At 36.7% G+C, this 23258-nt stretch overlaps 1 protein-coding gene across 6 annotated transcripts in view; it reads right to left on the reverse strand.

The window, feature by feature from the left end:
* The window catches only part of PTPRM (protein tyrosine phosphatase, receptor type, M), a 360339-nt gene that overhangs the window by 291209 nt on the left and 45872 nt on the right, over positions 1-23258 (reverse strand). For all 6 annotated transcript variants that reach the window (XM_014938720.1, XM_014938716.1, XM_014938719.1 and 3 more), the window contains exons 3-4: positions 18413-18491; positions 15397-15512 (exon numbers count right to left, since the gene is read on the reverse strand). In XM_014938720.1, the coding sequence (XP_014794206.1) occupies positions 15397-15512; positions 18413-18491 (195 nt within the window). The remainder of the gene's footprint in view (positions 1-15396; positions 15513-18412; positions 18492-23258) is intronic.

Below are 23258 nucleotides of genomic sequence, written 5' to 3' on the forward strand. Positions count from 1 at the left end.
AGAGAATTTGAGCATTTTTGCCACCTTACCAAAATCCAGATGTGAAACAGATTATTAAAATAATAAAATTAATGATGGAACTACAGAATAAAAAGCCTTTATTATTATTATAACACAACTGCAAAGTATATGTGAGATTATTATTAATAAAGATTATCTTGACTGACTTCTCTTAAACATTACCAACTCGCAGAAGCAAAGTGTAGAGTGTCTAATTATATGTTAGAACTCAAATAGTCCCACAGAAATTACTGGCATGACATTTCCTACTAGAACTCAAAGGAGAAAAAAAAATGTATTTTTTTCTTTCATCACTTTGGGAATAAAAAAATATCAAGGAAAACATAGTGTTTGGAACAGGCAAAGACTGAGAAATATAATTGCTTTACTTTCCACAAGAAAAAATACAGCTCAAGAGAGCAAGTCTTCCCTCTCTTCTGGGACCACAGCAAATGAGTAGGAGAGACACCTAATTGATTTAAGCCTGAGCATAAAGGAATGGTAATGAAGGTAATGAATTCAAGTATAAGAAAAGTTCAACCCACAGGCATTGGAGAAGAGTGTTTTAAAAAAAGGTTGCACAGTAAAAAACCAACCAACCAAAAAAAAAAGCCCAACTAAAAAAACCCCAAACAACCTACATCTACAACCTCTCCTAAACACAGCAATGGACAAATGGCAAAAACTGTTTCTAGTCTGAAAAAACACTATTTATAATTTGATATATGAATACAGAATGGCTTCTATTTTAACTGTACCCACACGGCCAGCTTCGTTCCCTTTGTTTGTGATTCACATTTTGACTGATTGATTCCCTCTGAGTTACTGCACAGTGTCTTCAGGAAACTTCACAGGTATGACAGTAGTCCCTTCTATGGGTTAGTTAAACCCATTGGAGAAGAATGTCAATAATATTTTTTTTCCATATTTAACAGGCCCCTTTAAGCACACTGTATGACAAATGACAAGCTCTCAGTACCGACTGTCAATAGCTATTTCATTTAGAATGGCTAGAAATAGCCTATATCAAATGAACATTCATTTATTGAACATAGTAGTACAACCTGTTACAATTCTGTTATAAAGAATTATTTTTAGTAGCATTGACAAAAATAAGTTTTTTAAACTGATTAATGCAACATTCTGAAGTTCCACAAATAAAAGAGATCATTTACGGTCTATTGCTTTACTAATTATAGTCATTAAAACCTTTATCTCAGTTCTTTTAAGATACATTTTGAAATTTACTGATAGGTCTTGCAAACTACCAGTTTTTTATGAGAAAGCCTAAGTCTTCATAAATACATCATATCTTATTGAAAATTAAACACAAAAAAAGACAAGTCTGTAATTTACTAATCCCATTCCAGAAAACAGTATAAAATTAATGATCTACAATGTAACTCTGTGGTACTCTATATTAAAACCCATTCAAATAGGTTGTTGGAACAACTTTGTAGTGTTCTTTTGGTTTATGGGTGGCTTTTTGTTTGTTTGAAATACAATTCAAAGATAAAGATAGTTCTTTCTACTTATTTACCTTAGCCCTACTATGCCATGTGAGAAACCGAGGCTTTAGTACAGATTAAGCTTATGAGTTCTTTCTGCCTCTGGGACTCAGAGAACTGTGTGAACAGGACACTTCATACTCTGGAAAGAGGAAACTGCCGCAATCATTTAATGCTAGATCTACTCAGACTACAGAGGCCACGTCCCCAGGGCAGAGCTATCTAACCTTCTTAGACCAGAAAACAAAGACTGCAAGATGCTGAGATCCAAAAATGAAAATAACAGGTTCCATTGGCTGCTGAGCAACCCATATGTTTTCAAATGCTCAGGGAAAGCCTTTAAAAAAAAAAAGAAAAACACATGTTCAAAAATGTTATTTAAGCCAACTAATGAAAATCTATAACTGGTAAGTCACTTGTAAAAATAAATTTTCTATTAAACAACATGTTATTTAATATATAGGGATATTTTTAAAAGTCTTAATTTAACCTCAGGATATATACAGTTTGAAAATCCATATTCCTAGTAGCAGCATATTAAATGAATACAGAGACAGCTTAAAGCACTTTAAAATGCACATTATTTTTCCATTTTAGGCAAGCTAGAATGAAAAGAAATAGGTTGATGGTTATTTAAATTAGACTTACAGTCTCTTTTAGGCAATGAACTAACTCTAAGTCTTCTAAATGAACAGCAATTTAGCAGCAACAAGATCTGTATTAAGCCTTTCAGAAATACTTTTAACAAAAATGCAGCAATAATTCAAAGGGATTGAAGTTCTGAGATGTTATATCCAGCACTATCACTGCATTAATCACTCTCAAGGCATGTTTCAACAATCTTGCCAGAGAGACTTAAAAGAGAACATCGGTCAGTCACCCTCTGTCCACGCAGGTAAATTAAGCAGCTTTTCATACATTTAATAATAGAAAGGGTTTGCATGATCCCACTTTCAAATACGCACATTCATAAAATTCTGATTAGAGTCATACCAGTGGGATTTCAAATAACATCAGCAGTGCCAGAAGTAATTTTGTTTAAAATATGTGTAAAATCTAAATCAAATAGTAATTAATACAGCCACAAAATTGCTTCGCAGAGTTCATATCATTCCAATAATTAAGACAGTTGGCTTTACCTCTGAATTTCTAGAGCTGCTTTCATAACCAAGACAACTGTTTGTCAGTCTAGATTAGAACCACCACAGATACTGTGATTATCCTGTATTTATTCCATCTGTGTAAGTTAACAAGTGTATTTCATTCAAGTAATGAGCCTGTGCTGGAAAAAGATTATTATTGTCCTATTTGGAATTATTCTGCTATGAGCCAGAATTGCACCCTGCATGTGTAACTAATGGGCATTCAAGCAAAATGTTATTATTTTACCTTTCAAGATAAATTTCAGCTTTCAATATTTTAATGTTTGATAACTGAGCCTTTTCTTCAAATCACATAGCTCTCCATAAATCTCTGTTTATTATGACTAAACCTAAATGGTGACTGAAGCTGCCAAGTAATATTATAAAATATTACTAAAGTTACACATCGAGTTGTCACGTTATCAAATATTAAGCAATGACATCTATTTGAAGATACAATTAAACACAGAGAAAGCAAACAAAGACATTATTGCATTTTCTGGAGTTGTTAAACTCGGTGTAATTTAGCCAAAGCAGTTACTCCGTACTTACACACTGAAATTGTTTTGTATCATTTTGACAGGAACAAATCTGTTATTACTACAAGGAGATTTTAAAATGAAGTAAAACCCCAGATCCTGCTCTAATCTATTTTATATTTTTACATTAAATTCCAGAGAGATTGAGAAGAGTTAATATTCTCTAACAATTTGTCAGCGCTCACAAAATATGTAAAAATTCCAAATCTTCTTTCCATTTATCTTTAATAGCACACAATAGAATACAAAATGACTTGTGGGGAACTACATCCTCAGAAACATCTGGAGAAAACAGAGAACTATGAAATCTCACTTCAATGCAGACTTTTATACTTTAGACAGAAATTATGGCAATGATCCATGTATCTGCTAAGCATTTTGGTGAACCCGTAGCCCTACTTATAAAGTAATTTAATCTAATACTGAATCTTAATTCTTTGAAATGTGCAACACTAAGTACTTCTCATCATCCTTTCACTAAAAATTCCAAGAATTAGGATGAACACCTTGCTAACAAATGAAGGGAGCATATATAGGATTTTAAATACCCTGGGCTTGGAGTTCTGCAGACACCAGGCTTATGGAGGGGCTGGGAAGGAGCAGAGTGATGAGAAGAAAATATGAAAGTAAAGATCATTAGCCTAATTTTCATCCGTACAGGCAATATAAAATATACTAATGCAGGCATTTGTCTGCCTTTTCTATCCAAGTACATAACAGGACAAATTAAATACAGTGTGCTCATGTCCCACATTCTCTTCACTGGAAAAGTCTTATCTTGTTGGGAAAAAAAGCAGCATGGAATGAAGGAAGTCCAACTTGCAAGTTTTGGGGGGCAACCTGAAGTTTATTCCAAAGTTATAAACAGCCAGAATAGCAGGAAAAACCAAAGCAATACAGAGTCCTACAAAGCAGGTAAGGAAGAAGTAGCCAAGAATCAAGCACACACATATTTTATGATGAAAAGCCATGCCCTGTTTGGGGTGAGGCAGTGGCATCCTAAAAAGATCCTTTCAAATGGGAGGAATGAACGGCAAGAAGAGACGTGTGCCTATGGTTAAAGAAAGCTACAGTAACCCCTCAACAGTGACAGAGCAATTTGTGAATAAAGGCAACCATAGCAGTAATAACCAGAACTAAGTTGGGTACACATTGAGTTCATCTAACAGAGAAGCTAATGTAGAGGAGTTTGGCTGGAGGTGTTTCAGTCTTAATTACTGAATCAGTCACATATTTTAACAGCTCCCACCTCCAACACACAACTCCTCCAATGCACTATTTCCTTCCTATCATCTTCCCTTTGGGTTTAATTTAATTTAATCTCTACTTTGATTCTCCTTGCCTTAAAACAGCTTCAACAGCCCTTGGTCTTATAAAAGAAGCCTTCATTCAACTCCAATTTGAACACGATACCTCCCAGCAGTAAGTTTGTACATTTTAACTACAGTATTCATTGTAAAGGTCACTGTTTCTTTCTCCCAAAGGTCCAAAAGCATACTACAGAAAGCTTATTGAATTTACTTCATCAATTGCCTAACTCAGATATACCCCTCAGTGATTCTACCGCTGTTAAGCTGTGCTTCATATGAAGGCAGTCTTCAGGGTCCAGAAACAGGCACACCTAACACTCTTTAAAAGCAAGCTGAATTTAACCAGCTCCCGTGGCACAGGTCAACTGTTCCATTATCTCAGGTTTGCTAATCACCATTTACTATATTATTTAACACTCCAGTATAACTGGAAGATTAACACAACACACTGAGTTTCTTGAAAAGAGGACTCTACTTGGGTGTCTCCATTTTCAAATTCAGACCATAATATCAAAATGGTTAGACTGATAAAGATAATCCCAGAACAACTTTTCTTATGGATCACCACATCAAATGAGAATACATATGCGGACAGATAGGGATGGAGGAGAGAGACTGATTTATGTGCATCCCCTCTAACTTCCATATGTTGATAAATGTCTGCAGGTAAGCAAATTCTCTTCTGAATACTTGAGACACAGTTCTGAAACAGGGAAAAAGGAAGAGGAGAGAACAACTACCTGTTATCAAAAGCTTTTTGTCTAGAGTCCAAGTTTACTTGTTAAATAAAAGTAATAATGGCCCTCTTAGGTGGCACTTCTGACTCTCTTTACGGAATAAGGTGCAACAGGGCATCTTCAGCAAATGAGCAGTATCAAAATCTACTAATTTTGCAGGTTACTCACAAACTTTGTCAAGCTGTCCAACTGTCTTAAGGTTTTACACCATTGACCATAACCAAGGCCCTCGTGGATTTCACAGAGTTTCCAGTGTACCTCTAAAAGCCAAACTTCTATATTCATGCATTTTTCAGATTTATTTTTTCCTCCGAATCTCTTTTGGTCACAAGAGATTACCAAAGAGACAGAGATTTGGGTGGTGGTTTTTTTATAGTTTCTTTTTCTAAGGAACATGCAGAAATCCCTTGCAAGAGCCAGCCTGGGCACCACACTGATGTAGTGGAAGGATTTCACTATGCCTGGGTGCGAAAACGGGAGGGTGGTAGGCTGGCAATATTCCTATTTTCAAGACTTCTGTCAGTATGCCAGTTCCCTGATTTCGAGAATTGAGTCCTAAAGCACTACTAGTACTCAGAGAATCATGCCAGCGATAAGAGTACCCAGCACCTGATGTACCACTCAAGCCTTGCTGACGTTAACCTATAAAGGAAAAGGTGGTCAAGGAGGAAACTCACCTTTAATGTACATTCCAACCACACTCTAAACACGTTTTGTAAATTCAGCTGCACATAGTTTCCTCATAAAAACACCAGGCTAGGCTAGATAGTTTCTGATGGTCAGCTTCAAAATTTCACTGAAGTCAAAATACCTCACAGATACATTGATTTCAAGATGTCTTTCTGTTTCTTGCATTTGTTCACTGGCTTTATCATTAACAGTCCAAAACTCATTAATTTCTAGTCTCTGGTACCACTAGTAATTGAAAATTTTGTAAGAGAAATCTTAGCATCAAAGAAAGATTAAAATCTACATATGCACAACAATAAAACCAGTAACTTCAGGTTAAAAAATTCTGGCTGGTGTTGTCCGTGATGGGAGATTGCATCCTAACGGAGAGAAGTGAGAAAAGGATTGCTCTAAGGGTGATGAAACCTTCAGCCCTATTGCCCAGAGGGAAGAGATGCAGCAGTTCACAACAAAGCTTGTCACATAAGCAACGCATTCATCTTACTTAGAGGATGAGCATCTCACCTAACAACTATTTTGTAACAGGAACTGGTGTGGAAGTTCAGGTATACTGTTGTGGTTTCGGTCGAAATTACCAAAACCAGACCAACAGATGGCCCTTCCACCCCACACAAAAGAGAGGAGAGGAAGAGATAAAGAGATTTAGAAGTTTAGAATTAACTAAACTACTTTAATGAAGAATTAATATTAAAATAAAAAAGAAGAAAATAATGAAATAGATACAATATATACAAAACTGTATCAAGCTCCCAGGATGACAGTCCCATCACCGGCAGGCACTGGGGGAAGTCACTCAGTGGCAGATAGGAACTGGGTTCCAGCTCTGGAGTCAGGAACACACGGATTGGGATCAAAGGCAGATGAACAGACAGAGACCTCTTCAGACTTCGGCCATCGAAGAAAGAGAGCCGACCCTTTGTTCCCTCAGCTTTTACACTGAGCACGGGGCAGATGGTTGGAATATCCCAGTTGGTCAGGTTTGGGTCAACCCTCCTGTCCAATCCTCCCCACAGATGTGACCACTCTATGTTTTTCCATTTCCAACCCCCTAATGGGGCAAATAACGAAATTGTCTGACCTTGGTTGTTATAGCAATAAGTATAAGCGAGGGTCTCTCTGCATACCATTCCTTGGCATGTAGCACAAACATTGGTCTTATCACTCTAAGAACAAGCAGTTTTCTCCACAATATGCCGTTAATTTCAGACAGTTAGAAGAGGCCTAGCTAAAATGTAAAATTACAGAACAGAAAATTGGTTCTGTTTTACTTCAAACCGGGACATATACATATTCCAAAATGTAGTTGACTTTTCATACAGTCTAAATACATATTGTCTTAAGGTATACAGTTTGTAGTCTGTGTTTGCCCACAGCTAAGTGGAACTATTAAAATAAACACAGACACTTTGTTCCAAAAATTTGGTAAGGGCTTTCTAATACACGTGAACATATTTTAAATTTTTTTAAGTTTGAATTAATGCTTAGAAAGCTGAGATTTGTTACATTTCTTTTTTATGCCTCCCTATAGGGAAAGAGAATATGTAAATTAAACTAGATCCTTCTATCACATACTATCAAAGTTCTTAAAATGCAGCAAATGAGGAAAAAATTAAGTTTGTCTCCTAAAAGTATGTGCAAATTAAACCTCAAGCACAATTAAAATAAATGCAAACCCAACAAGCTAACACAATATTGTATGCAGATGTTTATAAAATTGTACTGTAAAAATTATGTAAATGAGGAGGAGCAGGGATCTACAGATAACAGAATGCACTGCTCCACAGATGCTTCAAAGTACCTATTCTTTGCCATTTTCTTTACTTCATTTTTGTAAATCATATGGAAATGAGTTTCTTTTTGCCACTTCCCATACTACTGGCATTTTATACACAGTACCAGACTGCAGCCTCTGCATTAACAGATGATTTTTTATTTCCCGCACTCTCCTAGCAATATACTACTTCTCCCACATAAACTTCTGGAATTGGAGTGTGAGCCGATGTTTAATAGGTCAGTGTTCATTGACAGACAAAGCCCCAACTACTTTGTTGGGTTTCTTCTGTGTGCTCTTATTGCTGAGAATGTCCCTTCTTTTCCTTTGTGATCAACAGAAGTAAAGTAAGAAATAAGAAGTGAAAACTGACCGAAACAGAAATTCACAGAAAAGACAGATCCAGAGGTTAAAATGGGGAAAAAGAGGAATCCAATCCACTACTGAAAACCAGTGGGGGTGCACATAGGCACACATCTCACCTTACTCAAGAAACTCCATTTCAGTATTTCCTTAACATTAAAGTTGCTAAATACTAGAGACAAGAATAGGGATTATCTATTTGCTCATGACTGCAACCAGTTCCTTTTTCAACATCTCCAAGGATGGAGACTCTGTCATTTTCTGTCATATAGTAAGATATTATGGAATTAATGAAAAGCAACTATAACTAATAAATGACAATTAACAAAAAATATACAGTATTGACTGCAAGAAAGACACTAAATATATACTGGAGTGGAGAAGGGGACACAAAGAAATTAACATACCAAGTTCAAGTTTCATCTATTCAATAACAGATAGTGATATTCTTACAGGGCACTAGTTATCCTTCTAGCAGTAAAATCATCTCAGATTAGCTACAAGAACACATCAGGATGGACTTTCATCAGGATGTGTGTAGTCTTAGCAAAATCTTTAGTTGATTGATGTCGTTAAAGCTCAAGTCAATGGACTAAAGACAATTTGCTATACACAACGTGGCTTGATAAGGCTCTGAAGATTGAGCCATTAATGAGCAGGAAGAAGAATGATCACCCGTACTCCCATAATATGCAAAAGCACCTACTGATCAAACCCAATTTTTTTTTTTTTTAAATATTCAAAAGAACATTTTCTTGAGAACTATCTCATTGTACAGTTTACATCAATAGTTCCACCTGTTTGTATTACTAAGTTGTTACATATGTACACTATTTAATTTTAACAGGTAAAATACTGCTTCATTATCTTAGTGCTCAAAAAATGGCTGAAACCTTTTTTCCTCCAGTGCTTCCAGACTTAGCAGTGAAAATGGTAATTATGTGAAAGCCTCAGAGAGTTTACAGTGTAACAAAAAATTCTTATGAAACTCTAGGACTTCAGTTCACCTTCTGGGATACCTGATGGGATTTACATAAACAAGCACATGCACACACACACAATTTTGTATATCCTACAAATATGTTTTATTTTCATAATTTGCCAGGAGTCATTGCACTGGTTCTACATTCTCACAAGGATGTTTTTGATACCTCTCATTTATGTGTGGTTGTGTGTGTGTGTATGTATTCCTAAGGAAAACAATTTATTTTTCAGAACACCCTCTGACACAGGATTGTATCTCTTCCTTTGAATAAATAATAAATAATGCATACAGGTTTTGCAGTTTTGTATGTAGAGGAATAAAATCTTTCATACTCTTCATACCTTTAGCAAAAGATTAGTGAAGACACAAAAAACCATACACTGAATAAGGTGAAATACAGCTTTCAGAAAAGACAAGAAGAAAAGTCAAATCCCTTATTAACAGGCAGCAAACTGTTTAGATAGGGCAGAGAAGACCAGCCATTAGAGTGATACTGCTCTTAGTTTCTTGGCTGCAAATGAAGTATCGTGCATTCTGCATGCATAAACCATAGGTATGAAAGATTTCACCCTATCCCTTTCTTTCAGAGAATACCCATTAGTCTCTTGCTATTGGTAAGTCTGATGATGTTGCTTACTACAACTGTCATGCATTCTGAGATCCTATTGCTATTTCCGTATCTTCAACAAATTTTCACTCTTAGGTCTGTATTTCTGCAATAAAAGTTATGTGTCTAAGAATTAGATTTTAAAATAATTATTTGAATTTCAGCCACGTTTAAGAATGAGGCTAGGAAAAATACATTACTTCAGTGAAGGGATCACCTCTCTGTCTCATCAACTGTAGCTTTCCAGTGTTTGAGGAAGCTCTCTCAAGAAAGGCTTCCCACATTGAGTAAAGGTACAAGTCTCTGAAAAATGCAATTGCTGTGTTTAGTGATGCTACAACAAATCTTTAGAAATTAATATCAAAAGATGGGGTTTGATATTAAAATGGAATTTCATGGTACCTGGGTATCATTGAACAGCAATTTCCCTGGAGTCACAGTCTAGATCATTCTAAGAACAAGGAGCACACAGGAAACTGACTGAACCAGCTGCAAATTAGGAGAAGCAGCAGATGGAGGTAGGAAAATGAAGAGGTGGAGCCAGGCCTGAGAAGCTAAGGAACAAGCAAGCCAACTGCAGAATCTGTGGGATTCCATGATTCAACAAACATGTCTCTGTCACAGAGAACTTATGTCATGTCACTTAAAATTTTCTCAGGACTCTTCTAACTGTATAGTGATATTCTAGATGCCTAATTCAGGTCTTTGAGGTCAATTCCCCAAAGTACTGGTCCCTCGCTATTACAACTAACACCAGCAGACACTGATCCTGGGAAGTGCTCAATGCCTTCCATATACAGAATCAGGTCCAGATGTCTCAGAGGCTGTTTCCAAAAGTAAGGGATATGTTTTGCTTTTGTTTCTCATTTTCTATGTTCCTCTACTATACAATGAGGATACTATCAATCCATCCCACAGAAACAACTTGGTATTGTGAAGCACTAGTATTAGCAGAAAAGATTCCATTAGAAAATTAATAAAGCTGTTTTCAGAATGGATTTGTATAGTATTTAGTAAGCAAAGTGAAGCCCTAAATATACGTGTGTGAAGGAACCTACATATTAAGGAGCTATTCATTAACTGAATATGTCCACTATACTGAATAAGGTGGGGATTCTGTAGAAAAAAATAAGATGTTAGCATGTGGCTTAAAGAAGGTAGACTAAAGAGGTCCAAAATTTTAATACTGCAGAAGCACTTTTCCCAAAGATCTCCTTGGAAACACTTATGTTTATATTTAAGCAGTTTTGACTTAATAATTTTAATTTTAGTTGCTATTAAATATAATATTTTGTATGCATAAGCATTCAATACATGACAGTTCAAACTTCATACACTTGCAGCAAAGAAAATCTATGTATGTGTATACCTTGGGCTCACAGTGGAAGATATTCACCTGTTTTTAAGTAAAACTTTTTTTTTTTTTCCTCAATTTCATTCTAATTTGTAAGCTACAATTTAGATTCCTGGCTCAAAGATGTTGGTGGAAAGCAAAATGTTTGCTTTTTCCAATGTTCTAGGCTGCACCCAAAGAAGGTTACTTCCAAAAAAGAATTCTACCTTCTTTCTCCTATAATACAGTGTTGTGTTTTTTGTGCTAGTATTAGTATCTAGTAAATAGGCACAAGCTTTTTGAAAGACATTGTCTCAGCTGCTTTCACTTGGTCAATAACTGTTCCGTGTTCCACATTAATTTCTTTCTGAATTCTAACTTTGGTTCTCACCTGCAAATGTTTGTGGTTGGTTTGTTTGTTGTTGGTTTTTTGTTTGTTTGTTTGTTTGTTTTCCTGAAGTACATTTCCATTCCTTGGGATTCCCAGCTCCTTTAGTGCCTAGTGCTCTATCTTATTGTTGGTGTCAACCTCTGGAGCTATAGTTTAAAAGAGGAATTTGTTCAATTAAAAAAAAAAAATCCCACAGCAATTGCTACAGCCCTACAGTGGGAGCATAGGAAAAAGCATAGGAATGGCATTTTTGCTCAATCATTCAATGGAATAGAAAGAGTCAACCCATAATGATAATAACCTGTGCTGTCCACAGATGTAATAAAGAAAATGTAAGCAGATGGAACACATCTGTTAATTATAAATATTCCTTCACTAGTGTCATCAGATTTATTTTTAAGGTATGTTTATGTTTAAAAACATAAGCTAATGAGGACATAAATTCATAAACATACAACCTACCCAATGACCTTATTAATTGGACACTAGTTAAAACAACAAAAGCAAACTTGTACTATGGTATGTTGTGTTCTTGAGTCTTTTTGCTTGAATTTAACTTGAAATTATATCACTGAAAATACCTATTATTTGTTAGACTGACAAGCTTGCAATCATAGCTCACGCACTAAGGTGCATGGCTGCCTAGCAGGATCAGGAATAGTGTTTTTCTTGCAAAGCACCACACTATGGAAAAGGTAAACAGCTTTCTGTCTTCCTTTTCCCAAAAGAGTAAATACTGATCCCAGCATCATGAAACAAATTTCATGGCTCAGTGGTCTAATTTGGGCAGTTCACCTATGAATTGTGGTTCCCCCATCACCTTTTCCATCGCAAAAACTTCCATAATACTTCATAAATTAATAGACTTCATATTCCACAGGCTTGAAAAGGGGGAAAAAAAAAAAAAAGAAAAAAAAAGGAGGGAAATAAAACATGATCTATGGATTTCACTTAGGGCTGCTCCAAGGACTGGGCATTATTAAATTAAGAACATCTATGCTGTTTCCAGAAGCACTCAGCAAAGACAAGGAGACTAAAATAACCAAGTTACAATTATTCATTCATTTTAAGGAATGTGTAACCCTCACAGTCTAACAGACTGTAAAAAGTAAAATATTTGTTCACCAGAAAAATTTGTACTACTAAACTTGAAGTATTTACTGCATACAGGCTGAGAGGTACTATATAAAAGGGATAGAAGTACAGGAGTAAAATCCTGCTACTACTGGAAACAGTCGGAAATGGCACTGAATTGAGTGGGTTTGTACTTCACCCTGGCAATTTACCTGTAGTTCAGACTAACAGTGTGAATCTGAAAAAAATAACAGGTACTGGAAATCATTTGGGAGCAAATTATCTCATGATATTACCAAATCCAAACAGATTAGGCCTCCTGATATGACTTACCTGGCAAAAATGCTGACAAGACCCTGATAAAATCACACAACTCCATTTATTTATCTATTATGCTTTTTGCTTAAGATTTCATAAATTTAAGGAAACAAACTATCAAAAGGATAGGGCTTAACGTTACTGGTGCACAAACTAGGCATATCAGCAAGACTACATGACCCTGTTGTAGCACCACTAAAATCTGAGTCCCTGTTACCTGACTGCCAGCATAGATGTCTCCAGAGAATGGTGCTCACTTTATTCTGGCTCTAGTGTACACAAGAATGTCCTTTGTGAAGATGTTTTGTAGTTGAATACTGGTTCTACTGTTAGCAGGAAGGAATGGATCTTTAATGTCTACTAACCAGTCATGTGACGTAGAACATACCATGTTTTCTGAAGGCTACTACAGATAGTTGCATTGTACTCATGGTCCTGTGGCGGTGTCATGAGATGTTACAAGCAGGCATATACAAAATTCCTCAATATCACACCACGAAACCAGATAGTGTCAGTTGATTGATGGAGAACTGCAAGATCTGGGGATCTGTTACCCGACAGTGACCCAGCACACTAAAATACAGCTATTCCTGTTGGGAACAGTATCTCATAGCCTTGATTTGCAGCATCCCACAAGCCTGATCAGTCTTACTGTAAGTTGCATCAGACATCTGTGGAAACTGGCAAACAAGTAGGAAAATAAATCCAAGCTATCCAGGAGATCTTGTCAACTTTGAAAATGTTCTTACACAAAGGCACACCTGGAATTTGCACAACCTTGGACTGATTACAAGAGGGACCTGTAGTTATAAGGACAAGAGAAATAAACAGTGGCCCTGCAGGAAGATGAAATTCCTCAAAAAGTCAATCTGTCATTACTTTCTTATACTTCATATAGGGAAAAAATAATATATCTCATAACAATGTATAGACAAGGAATCACTTAACTAATCTCAGCAAAGACATTCTAGAATAGCTACTGCTCTTAAAAAGAATTATTTTATATTACATAAAAAATAGAAGGATATTTTATTTCAAAAAATACAGAAAATACATTCCGGTCTTGCAAAGAATTTATGTGCCCTGAATTCCGTGGGGAAAAAAAAAAGTTAAAGCTGAAATTATACTGTTCTGAAATCTGTGGAAAAAACTGAATGGAATTAGGATTTCCCTATACTGAATTCTACCCTAAATTTTATAAAAGAGCATTAATCAAAAGTTCAAAGGTTCTAGAACTCTTATCATTGATGAAATAACAACCCATTATTTCCCCATATGTGCTAAACCCTTTTCATGACTAGAAAAAATCATTCTTTCAAAAAATCTCAGTGGCTTAGGAAAGGCAGGAGTCTAATTCTACCAATTCAACACTGTATTAATGGCTTTAAAGGACTGGAGTGTTAGAGAAATATCAGCCTTATATCAGCATAGTTTGAAAATATCCATTCCAACCCAAATAAAAACAAAGGAGATTTCCATTTCCTTCAACTATATTTGATCAGGCTCTTTCTGCATAGACATAACATTCATATACAGATAAACTTTGCTTTTCAAGTGGTTTTACTTATTTGTTTGTGTGCTAGTTTTCTTATAACTACTCCGCTCTTCAACCTGTCATACTTAAACGAATCATTTCCAAAATGCTTGATGAAATTTTGCACCAAGTGCAAGGTGAAAGGAAAACTACAGTAAAAGCCTGCAATTGTTTAACCAACAAAAAAAAGAGAATTTGATGTCTAAATCACACATGTACTATTGCTTCAATTTCTCCCCTCCCTCCTTCTCCACATACTGCAGTTTCATCTGACTGTTCTCCTTAAGCATTGCTTTAGGCATCCTTACTTCCTTCTCTCAGTGTCCCAGTTCTAGCATGTTAATTGTCACATATGGAAAGCACAGGGATCGGGTCTGTATATCCCTAACGCTAAGACCAAATGCAGACTACTGTCTGCTGTAGAGAACAGACAATCCTGGAATGATGGCAGCACGACGCAGTTAAACTTCCACCCCCATTACCAAAAGAGATCAAGTAAGATGCATGTTTTTGACACAAATTTACACATACGGATAAGGAGGACTGAGTTGGAGACAGTCTTAAATCAAGATCTGATACCTATCTAGAACCTACATCATCCAATAAGTAAAAAATTATGGACTCAATGAATATATGTAAGATTCTTTGGCTCTATAGCGCAGAAGGTCAGATTTGACTGTCCTACTGGTCTTCTCCAGGCTTAAAAAGTGAGAATGTAATTTTAGCTGAAAATACTAAACAGAGATAGAGGTAAGCCAATAAAATCATTGTGCATAATGTTGCAGTTAACCGGCAGAGATGTTGTGAGAAAGCCATGTGCTCTTCCTCAGGGATTCAACCTTTACTCACCATCACTACATGAAACAAAAACACTACCTTTATTTTTAATAAGGTATCCCATTGAAATAAGGGAGTAAAATCTTCCAGTATAATTTTCTACAACAGAACACCTGCTATGCAGCAGTTCAAAGGCGCTATAAAACCTAATCTTGATGAAATGGACAGGCCTACCATTTTTCATGTTTTACATTCCTTTCAGAATAATGAACTCCCCTCCCCCCAGATCTCAGTGCATTAGGAAAGAAAGAAATTACCTGTAACCAGAGTCTGTCACCTGAGTCTGTTCCACCATTGGCAGTGCATTGAAAAGTGGCAAATTGTCCCGCATTGACTTCCACACTCTGAAGACGCAAGAAATGGGGAGTTTTTGCTGTTGGAAGAAGGTAAAGTACTGAAGTTATGCAACACGCAAGTACTGGCTATGAGTAATTCGCTGAGAAAATTAAATAGCCCTGCTTTAAAAGGTTCAAATCACTGACTACTCATTAGATTCTAGGTTGGTTTACTTCCGCACCTGGGAAAGAGCAAAAGTGCTATTTAATTGTTCCTGCTGTGTAAATTATCTTAGCTCAGCATCCCTCTTGCAATAAAACTCTATTAATAAAGATCATATTGGAAACTAATTATGCTTTGGAAAAAAAAAAAACTTTATTAGATACTTACACTACCAACTAGACAAGACAGTAAGAAGTTGGGTGATGTTGTCAGGGAAACAGGTTTTTCTTTTTAACCAGGTAGAGTGCCTATAGAGGAGATGCTTTAGAAATGTACCAACCAAACAGCTAAAATACTAACATAACACTTCTCACCAACTACAGCTGTATTCTTTAAACGTATTTCCTTTTGACAACACTGCAGAATAACCAAAACACATGCATTCTCCATACAAATACTTGGTTTTCATTTAGAAAGAGAAAACAGTCCCAGTAAAAATTAAAGCAATCCAGCTATAAATAACAAATGAAATAGGTATTCAAATAAGAACTATGCCCACTGAAGGAGGAAAGATAGCCTATGTATTTTTGTTTTACTGGAGTCAATCATGTGACACAGAAAACCATAGAAATTTGATACAGAAACTTATCCTTGAAAAGGCAGTATTCCCACTCACATCCCACTCCAGGCAAGGGGACATTTTGCACTGCCTATACCAGCAGATAAGCAAGGCTCTGAACATTGCTTTGAGACATGGAAATGTCAGTATTAGCAATAAACTGGCAAACCAAACATAAACTTTCTAGCAGAGCATCACAACCACTTAAAGTGTTGGTAACAATTTCTCAAAAGACCTTATCACTGGAAGATCTTGCTGTTTTAAGGAATCTACAAATATCCAGCTACCAGAATTCAAGAAAAAGTTGTTTAATATCCAGTCTAAGGCAGTATAAGAATAAGGGGATGGAATAAAATAGCCCAACTTAATATGTAAATACAGAAAGAAAAGTTTTTATGGTAAGTGTCCTTATGCTAAATTTATTAGACATACTGCTTTTTTTTTTTTCTTAAACACTTCCCAATTAGGACAGACAGGCTTTAGGCCGAGGTCATTCTCTCCGTTGCCTATCAAACTATTAATGTCTGACTATCGAGTAAAATCCTTCAATAGGTTCTCCATTTCTCAGTCACTTTTTTTTTTAATTTTTTTTACTTCTGCTTTTACCCCACTAGATGTTTTTTCTCATTCTTCCTAAACTCTGGAAAACTATCCTTTCCAAATTACCAGGTATGTCCTAAGTGGAGACAGGTGTCAGATTTTAAAAAACAAATACACACAGAGAAAATCCCCACTCGTCAAAAGCCATCCTTTTCAGTTCTTACAAGTTGCTTTCTGCTTGGTCTGTGTCCATACTACCCAGACAACTGCCTAACAAATATTTTGCCATTTGATTTTTTTGTTTAAAGAGTTAATAATTCCAAAAGTATTTTTTCTGGCAATATAGAGAAAGAACAGCATTGAGTCTGGCAAAGTTTTAGACACACAGTGTTCTATTCCAATTTTCACACTTTTTCAATTTTCTTGTAGACAATGTAACTGGTTTGATGTTTTAATTTCTAACATTTTAATTACTTCATCAAAGAACTTTTCATTAAAGCTTTTGCATTTCAACATTGTCATATTAGAACTCTACGTGCTACGGGGTACATCTCAGTCTCCACACTAGCAAAAGCTACTTGCACGTTTTGAGATCAAATGCACAGATCAAACCTCTCAAAACTTGTATAAGAAAAATTATTAAGCTGATAAAATGCTGCTTTATACTTATGCTGCCTGAACCAAAGATATAAATTCAAAATGCAGAAGCACAAATGCTGCCTAACAACATGAGAGCCTGCTGTGTTTATTAGAACTAAGTGATTCAGAAATAACAGCTGCTGATTCTGCATAACTGTCTCCATATTTGAAGAAATGTCTATGTCTTCTTGCCACTAACACTACAATAATTTTTATGAGATGCTCTCGTACTAACCAGTAAACCACTTTTTATTTTAAATCACAGCTTTTACTTATAAGCCACAAAGAAGGCATACAAGTACAATATGGCATAAGAGGAAGGTGAACAATTATACAGAAGTTGTTGTGTTTTTCCCCACTCAGTCACTTGGTCAATAAGATTACTACCTACAATTACATGTCAATTACATCTGGATTACGATATTAAAGCTTTAAGTTCCATGGTTTTGTTTTGACATCAGTTTTAAAGTAATGTAGGACAGTTTATTACATATCCTTGATAATGGGCTAAGGAAATATATCTGAAACATAAGCAAGTAAAACAGTGCAGAAATAGTCATGAACCCAAAGTATAATACCTGGGGAAGTACCCTAAGTGACCTTGCTTAGCCAAGCTTTGGCCAGCTGAGTCTTCTTCTTTCTAAGCCTTAGAAAAAACAATCATACATATTCAGCTCTTCTGCTGCTCATCTGCTCTCACTAATGCCTCAGCTTGTGGCTGCACTGAATTTTTTATGCCAACAGAAAACTAGTCAACAAATCCTGATGACTTTTGTTCTGAAGGAGTCACAGGATGGCCCAATTTGGCTCTGAGGCTTATGCCAAGTACTGTACACAAGGTGCATAAAAGAGATGTGTTTAAAGCAAATAAGGTGCAGGTGCTCAAATGCTAGCAACGCTTTGTACATACTCAGCCTACATTTATAGCAGTGACACTGTTTTCTGACATTTTCTGTATCTTTTGCTCCACATTTATTGAAGCACAGCAACACATTCACATTAGAGGGCTGGCTTTAAAACAGCAGACGGGTACTTACTACATGGATGTCCTAAAACTTTCACTTCATCAATAGCCACATATCCTGGATGACCTGAAGTGACCACTTCAAAAACAACCTGAGAAGCAAAAAGAGAATTTCAGTTAGCAGCTTTGTAACACAGGGAATATAAAAAAACTGTGTTGTGGAAAAATACATCAACTCTTTTAATATATTGAGAACACCCTGAAAACAAAATACAATCAAAAAAACCCTGAAACATGTTGTTCTTCTTATTAAAATGAGTCAGAACATAAATCACATTTTTTAATGTTGATACTATTTATTGAGATTTACAATTGTGATCATAAATAGCTCACAATGAGAAATAACACAATCTCCCCAATATTTGGTCTGCCAAAGTAGTTACCTAATAATTTTATTTCCAATTCTTCGTCTTGCATAATAATCTCCTATTTTTATTTTTAAAATGACAGTTCTGCGGTATACAGATATTTGCACGGTATCAGACACAAACATAACCATTTTCATGAATGTATTTTCCATGCTGTTAATCTTCCACCAAATGTACTGAATTAAGTAAATCAGATCCATTTGCTGTGGTTTGTTTAATGGCTATAAATAGGTCACAAAATAAATGGACTGTTCTTGTTGTTTGAATTAAGTACACTCAAAAGTAAACCTCTCTAAACTTTGGCAGTCTTAGCTTTAACATCCCAAGAACGTTTATGGGGAATAGAAGAAAATATGGCAGTAACATTAGCAGGTACATTTCCAAACCTATGCTTGAGAACCTCATGCTCAAACGCAGGTTGTGACTTCGGTTTTTTTTTAAGAGTTCCCTTTTGCTTGGAAAGTTAACTCTAATAACCTCTTGTAACTAGTCTCAGGAAGTACACCGAGGAAGAAAAAGGTTAGAAACGTTTTTTCACACATATGCTATACCTGACCTCGGAACAGATGCAGAAGGACACTATATACTATTTCCTTTACTGCAATTATTTCAACAGAAAGAGAATGATGCAGAATGCAAACATGTCACAAGGATAACATATAGTCCTGTAATAATATATCACAGTTTCCTCATGTTGAATATACAATGGCAGAGCACTGATTCTGATTTTAAAACAAACCTTGAGGTGAACAAATTCTTCACCACTTCTTGCCTCTGCCTTCTCCCATCTTTCTCATTGCTCCACCTGCAGACACCAATCTTGTTCTTCTCTCACAAATATAATTTTCCTAAACTCTGTCCATTTCTCCCTCTCAATCTCACAGGGAAATTGCTGTAAATATGGCTTTAACTCCATATGGCTGACAAGGAAAAAACTACTTTTCATTCTAGTTCTGTCTCCTGTCCACACAAAAATTTCAACCTACAGTGCTAATGTTGCCCCCAGGTGAACCAGGCAGCAACAAGAAAAAACAAAACAGCAATGAGAAGAGTCTGAAAGTTATCAAACAACTTTTGCAGAAACAAGCTCTGCAAGAAAAGGATGTGGCCTGTGGCCTTCTAAATCCCCAAAAGCACTCTCATGGTGCTTGAAGCTGGTATTGGCGATCCACACCAAGAGACTGGCTGGACAGGGTATGGATTTGGCTCCCAGCACCCAGTAGAGCATCCAGAGCAAGTCCATTTGTAATTTCAAAGCATTTATTTCCTACAAAGCGGAAAATCTCCTGGTGGAATCACAGTCTTAAGAACTATGTTAGGAAGCAGAAGTTCTTAAAGAAGAAAAAAGCTCAAATTATTGAAGAATAACTTGCATTCAAAGACTTGAAAGAGCTTTTCCAACCATGGTCATTCTTACACTCATCTTAACAGCCTTGAAATGGAAATACAGAGAGGGATGACGTGCTTATCCTAAGTTTTGATGGCAGTGCAAGACCCAGAATGCAGCTCTTGTTTTCACCTCTGAACTTTAAAAAAAAGAGCAAGCATTTCTCTCTATTAACAAATGTATCAAACAGTTGCATGCTCTCAGTTTATGTTATGCTCTCTGAAAAAAAAAAAAAAAGGTTATGCTGGTGGGCATGAGAACCATATCACAGCCCTGGGAACCTGCAGTTAATGCAGGGATGTTACAGCACAGTGGTGAAGAACAGGGAGCAGAAAGACAGGTCTCAGAAATGGTGGAAAAGCTTCCCATGGAAATATGCTGCCACTAAGAAAATAATTGAATTAACTCAATCTAAGCGTGGAGGCAAATGCCTGCCTGTAAAACACAGAGGACTGGAACACTTTCTGATTTTTTCTCCTGTATTCCTTAGTGGCTTTGAGTTTTCTCTCTTAAGAAGAAAAAAACACGGGTAACTTTCTAGTTTTTATTGAACTACAACTTGAAAAAAAGTTGAAAAATAAGCTCCCTCTCTTTTGGAGTGCTCAGTATAAGAAGGTCTGTGCAAAGCCAAATTGAAATGTCTACCTGATCCATCATCCCACCACTGCAGAGCAGAGGAGGTTTTTTTCAGGTTCTTCACTTTTAGATATGCTAAATTCTAGAAAAGTCCACAAGGAACTGGCACATGGACACCTCTAAGGCAGCCAATCAAACTGGTCAGAAGTTTTCTGCTAAAAATATTACTGCCAGATAACGGGGATTTAACAATTTTTTTTTAAAGTTGCGTACAAGTGCCTTTTCTGAAGAATTACTTGACTTTCAACAAACCCAAATACCTGAAACTTAGAAAAGAAAACATACACAATACCCAAGTAGAAGATCTCAAAATATATAACCGGGGTACTTAGAAACTCTCAGAGAGCCAGTAGCTAAGTATTTCACTAGTGCAATACACTCGCAGACAAACAAAGCTTGCAGATTCTAAACACAAACCTGTTCCTTCACAGGCAGAAACTACAAGCTTGAAATAACTGAATCAGACCTGCTAATGACAACACAAAGACTCATTGAGTGGGCTAAAATATCCTGCTGTATTTCTAAACATACCAAAACTGCCACTAACACAAATCAGCCAGGCAATATATCAAGAAACTGCTAGCTGGACATACTATTAAATTACAATTATTGTCATTAAAGGGGGCATGTTCCTAAGAAAAGTAACACAAATTGAAATCTTGTCAGTTTAATCATGCTTCCATTAAAAGAATAGCCAAGCTGATATCAACTTCAATGATTGTTAAGTTTTGGCCTCTTCTGACATAAAATATGCAATTTGTTGTAAATGGAAAGAGACACTACAGGCAGCAGTGACACACCATCACCAAAGAGACATCGCTGATGTGCCTTTTACTTCATATATTCAAGACCATGACACCTATTCCAAGTACAGGAATATCATTTCCATTCTGTTCACAAGCTGTGAAATAATATCATCTACTGTATCCAAATCCAGTATTTTGTTTTATTTAAATTAATAAATTAAGATCATGGACTAAAATATCTGCTTAACTAAGCATTTTCCCTTTTTACACTAAAAAAAAAAAATTGATCTTACATATGACACATTTCTGAAAGTCCCGTAAGCGTGCTGCACACTGTAAGAGGGTGCTCAGGAACAGACCTAGAAACACTTTTGGTAGCTCACTTATTCATCAAAAAGCTTGTATTAGGGATGTCAAGACTATTACAAATTTGGATCAGTTCTGCTAGTAATTTCACAGAATCACAGAATCTTCATGGTTGGAAGGGACCTTTGAAATCATTGATCACACCCACAAAAAAAAGGAAAAAAAAAAAAACAACACACAAACCACAAAAAAACCCCACAAACAGACACAAACCAACAATCTCAGGCACTAGAGCATGCCCTGAAGTGCCACGTCTACACATTTCTTAAATACCTCCAGGGATGGTGACTCCACCACCTCCCTGGGCAGGCTGTTCCAGTGCCTGACCACTCTCTCAGTAAAGTAATTCTTCCTAATATCTAATCTAAACCTCCCCTGCCACAATTTTAGACCATTTCTTCTAGTCCTGTCATTATTCACTTGGGAGAACAGGCCAACACCCACCTGTCTACAACCTCCTTTCAGGTAGTTGTAGAGGGCAATGAGGTCTCCCCTCAGCCTCCTCCAAACTAAACACTAAACATGCCCAGTTCCCTCAGCCTCTCCTCACATAACTTGTTCTCGAGGCCCGTCACCAGCTTGGTGGCTCTCCTCTGGACATGCTCTAGCACTTCAATGTCCTTCTTGTAGTGAGGGGCCCAAAACTGAACACAGTACTCAAGGTGAGGCCTCACCAGTGCCGAGTACAGAGGCACAATCACTTCCCTACTCCTGCTGGCCACACTATTCCTGATACAGGCCAGGATGCTGTTGGTCTTCTTGGCCACCTGGCCACACTGCTGGCTGTCCACCAACACCCCCAGGTCCTTTTCTGCCGAGCAGCTTTCCAGCCGCTCTTCCCCAAGCCTGTAGCACTGCCTGGGGTTGTTGTGACCAAAATGTAGGACCCAGCACTTGGCCTTATTAAACCTCATCCCATTGGCCTTGGCCCATTGATCCAACCTGTCCAGGTCCCTCTGTAGAGCCTTCTGACCCTCAAGTAGATCAACACTCCCACCTAGTTTGGTGTTATCTGCAAACTTACTGAGGGTACATTCAACCCCATTATCCAGATCATCAATAAAGATATTAAACAAGACTGGCCCCAAAACTGAGCCCTGAGGGACACTATTTGTGACTGGCCGCCAACTGGATTTCACCTCATTAATCACAACTTTCTGGGCATGGCCATCCAGCCAGTTTTTTACCCAGTGAAGAGAAATGAACGAGAATTTTCACTAGAAATGAAACCTAGAAACTTATTTCATGCCCATTTTTTTTTCCATCATTTTACATTTGAAAAGTTGCTGGTCTTGTAAAAGCTAACATTTCTGCTCCCGCCTCCAAGCTCTGCCTTTCCTCAGGGCTGACTTGACG

This window comes from Calidris pugnax, unplaced genomic scaffold (genome assembly GCF_001431845.1).
Source record: "Calidris pugnax isolate Ruff unplaced genomic scaffold, ASM143184v1 scaffold13, whole genome shotgun sequence".
Taxonomy (NCBI): domain Eukaryota; kingdom Metazoa; phylum Chordata; class Aves; order Charadriiformes; family Scolopacidae; genus Calidris; species Calidris pugnax.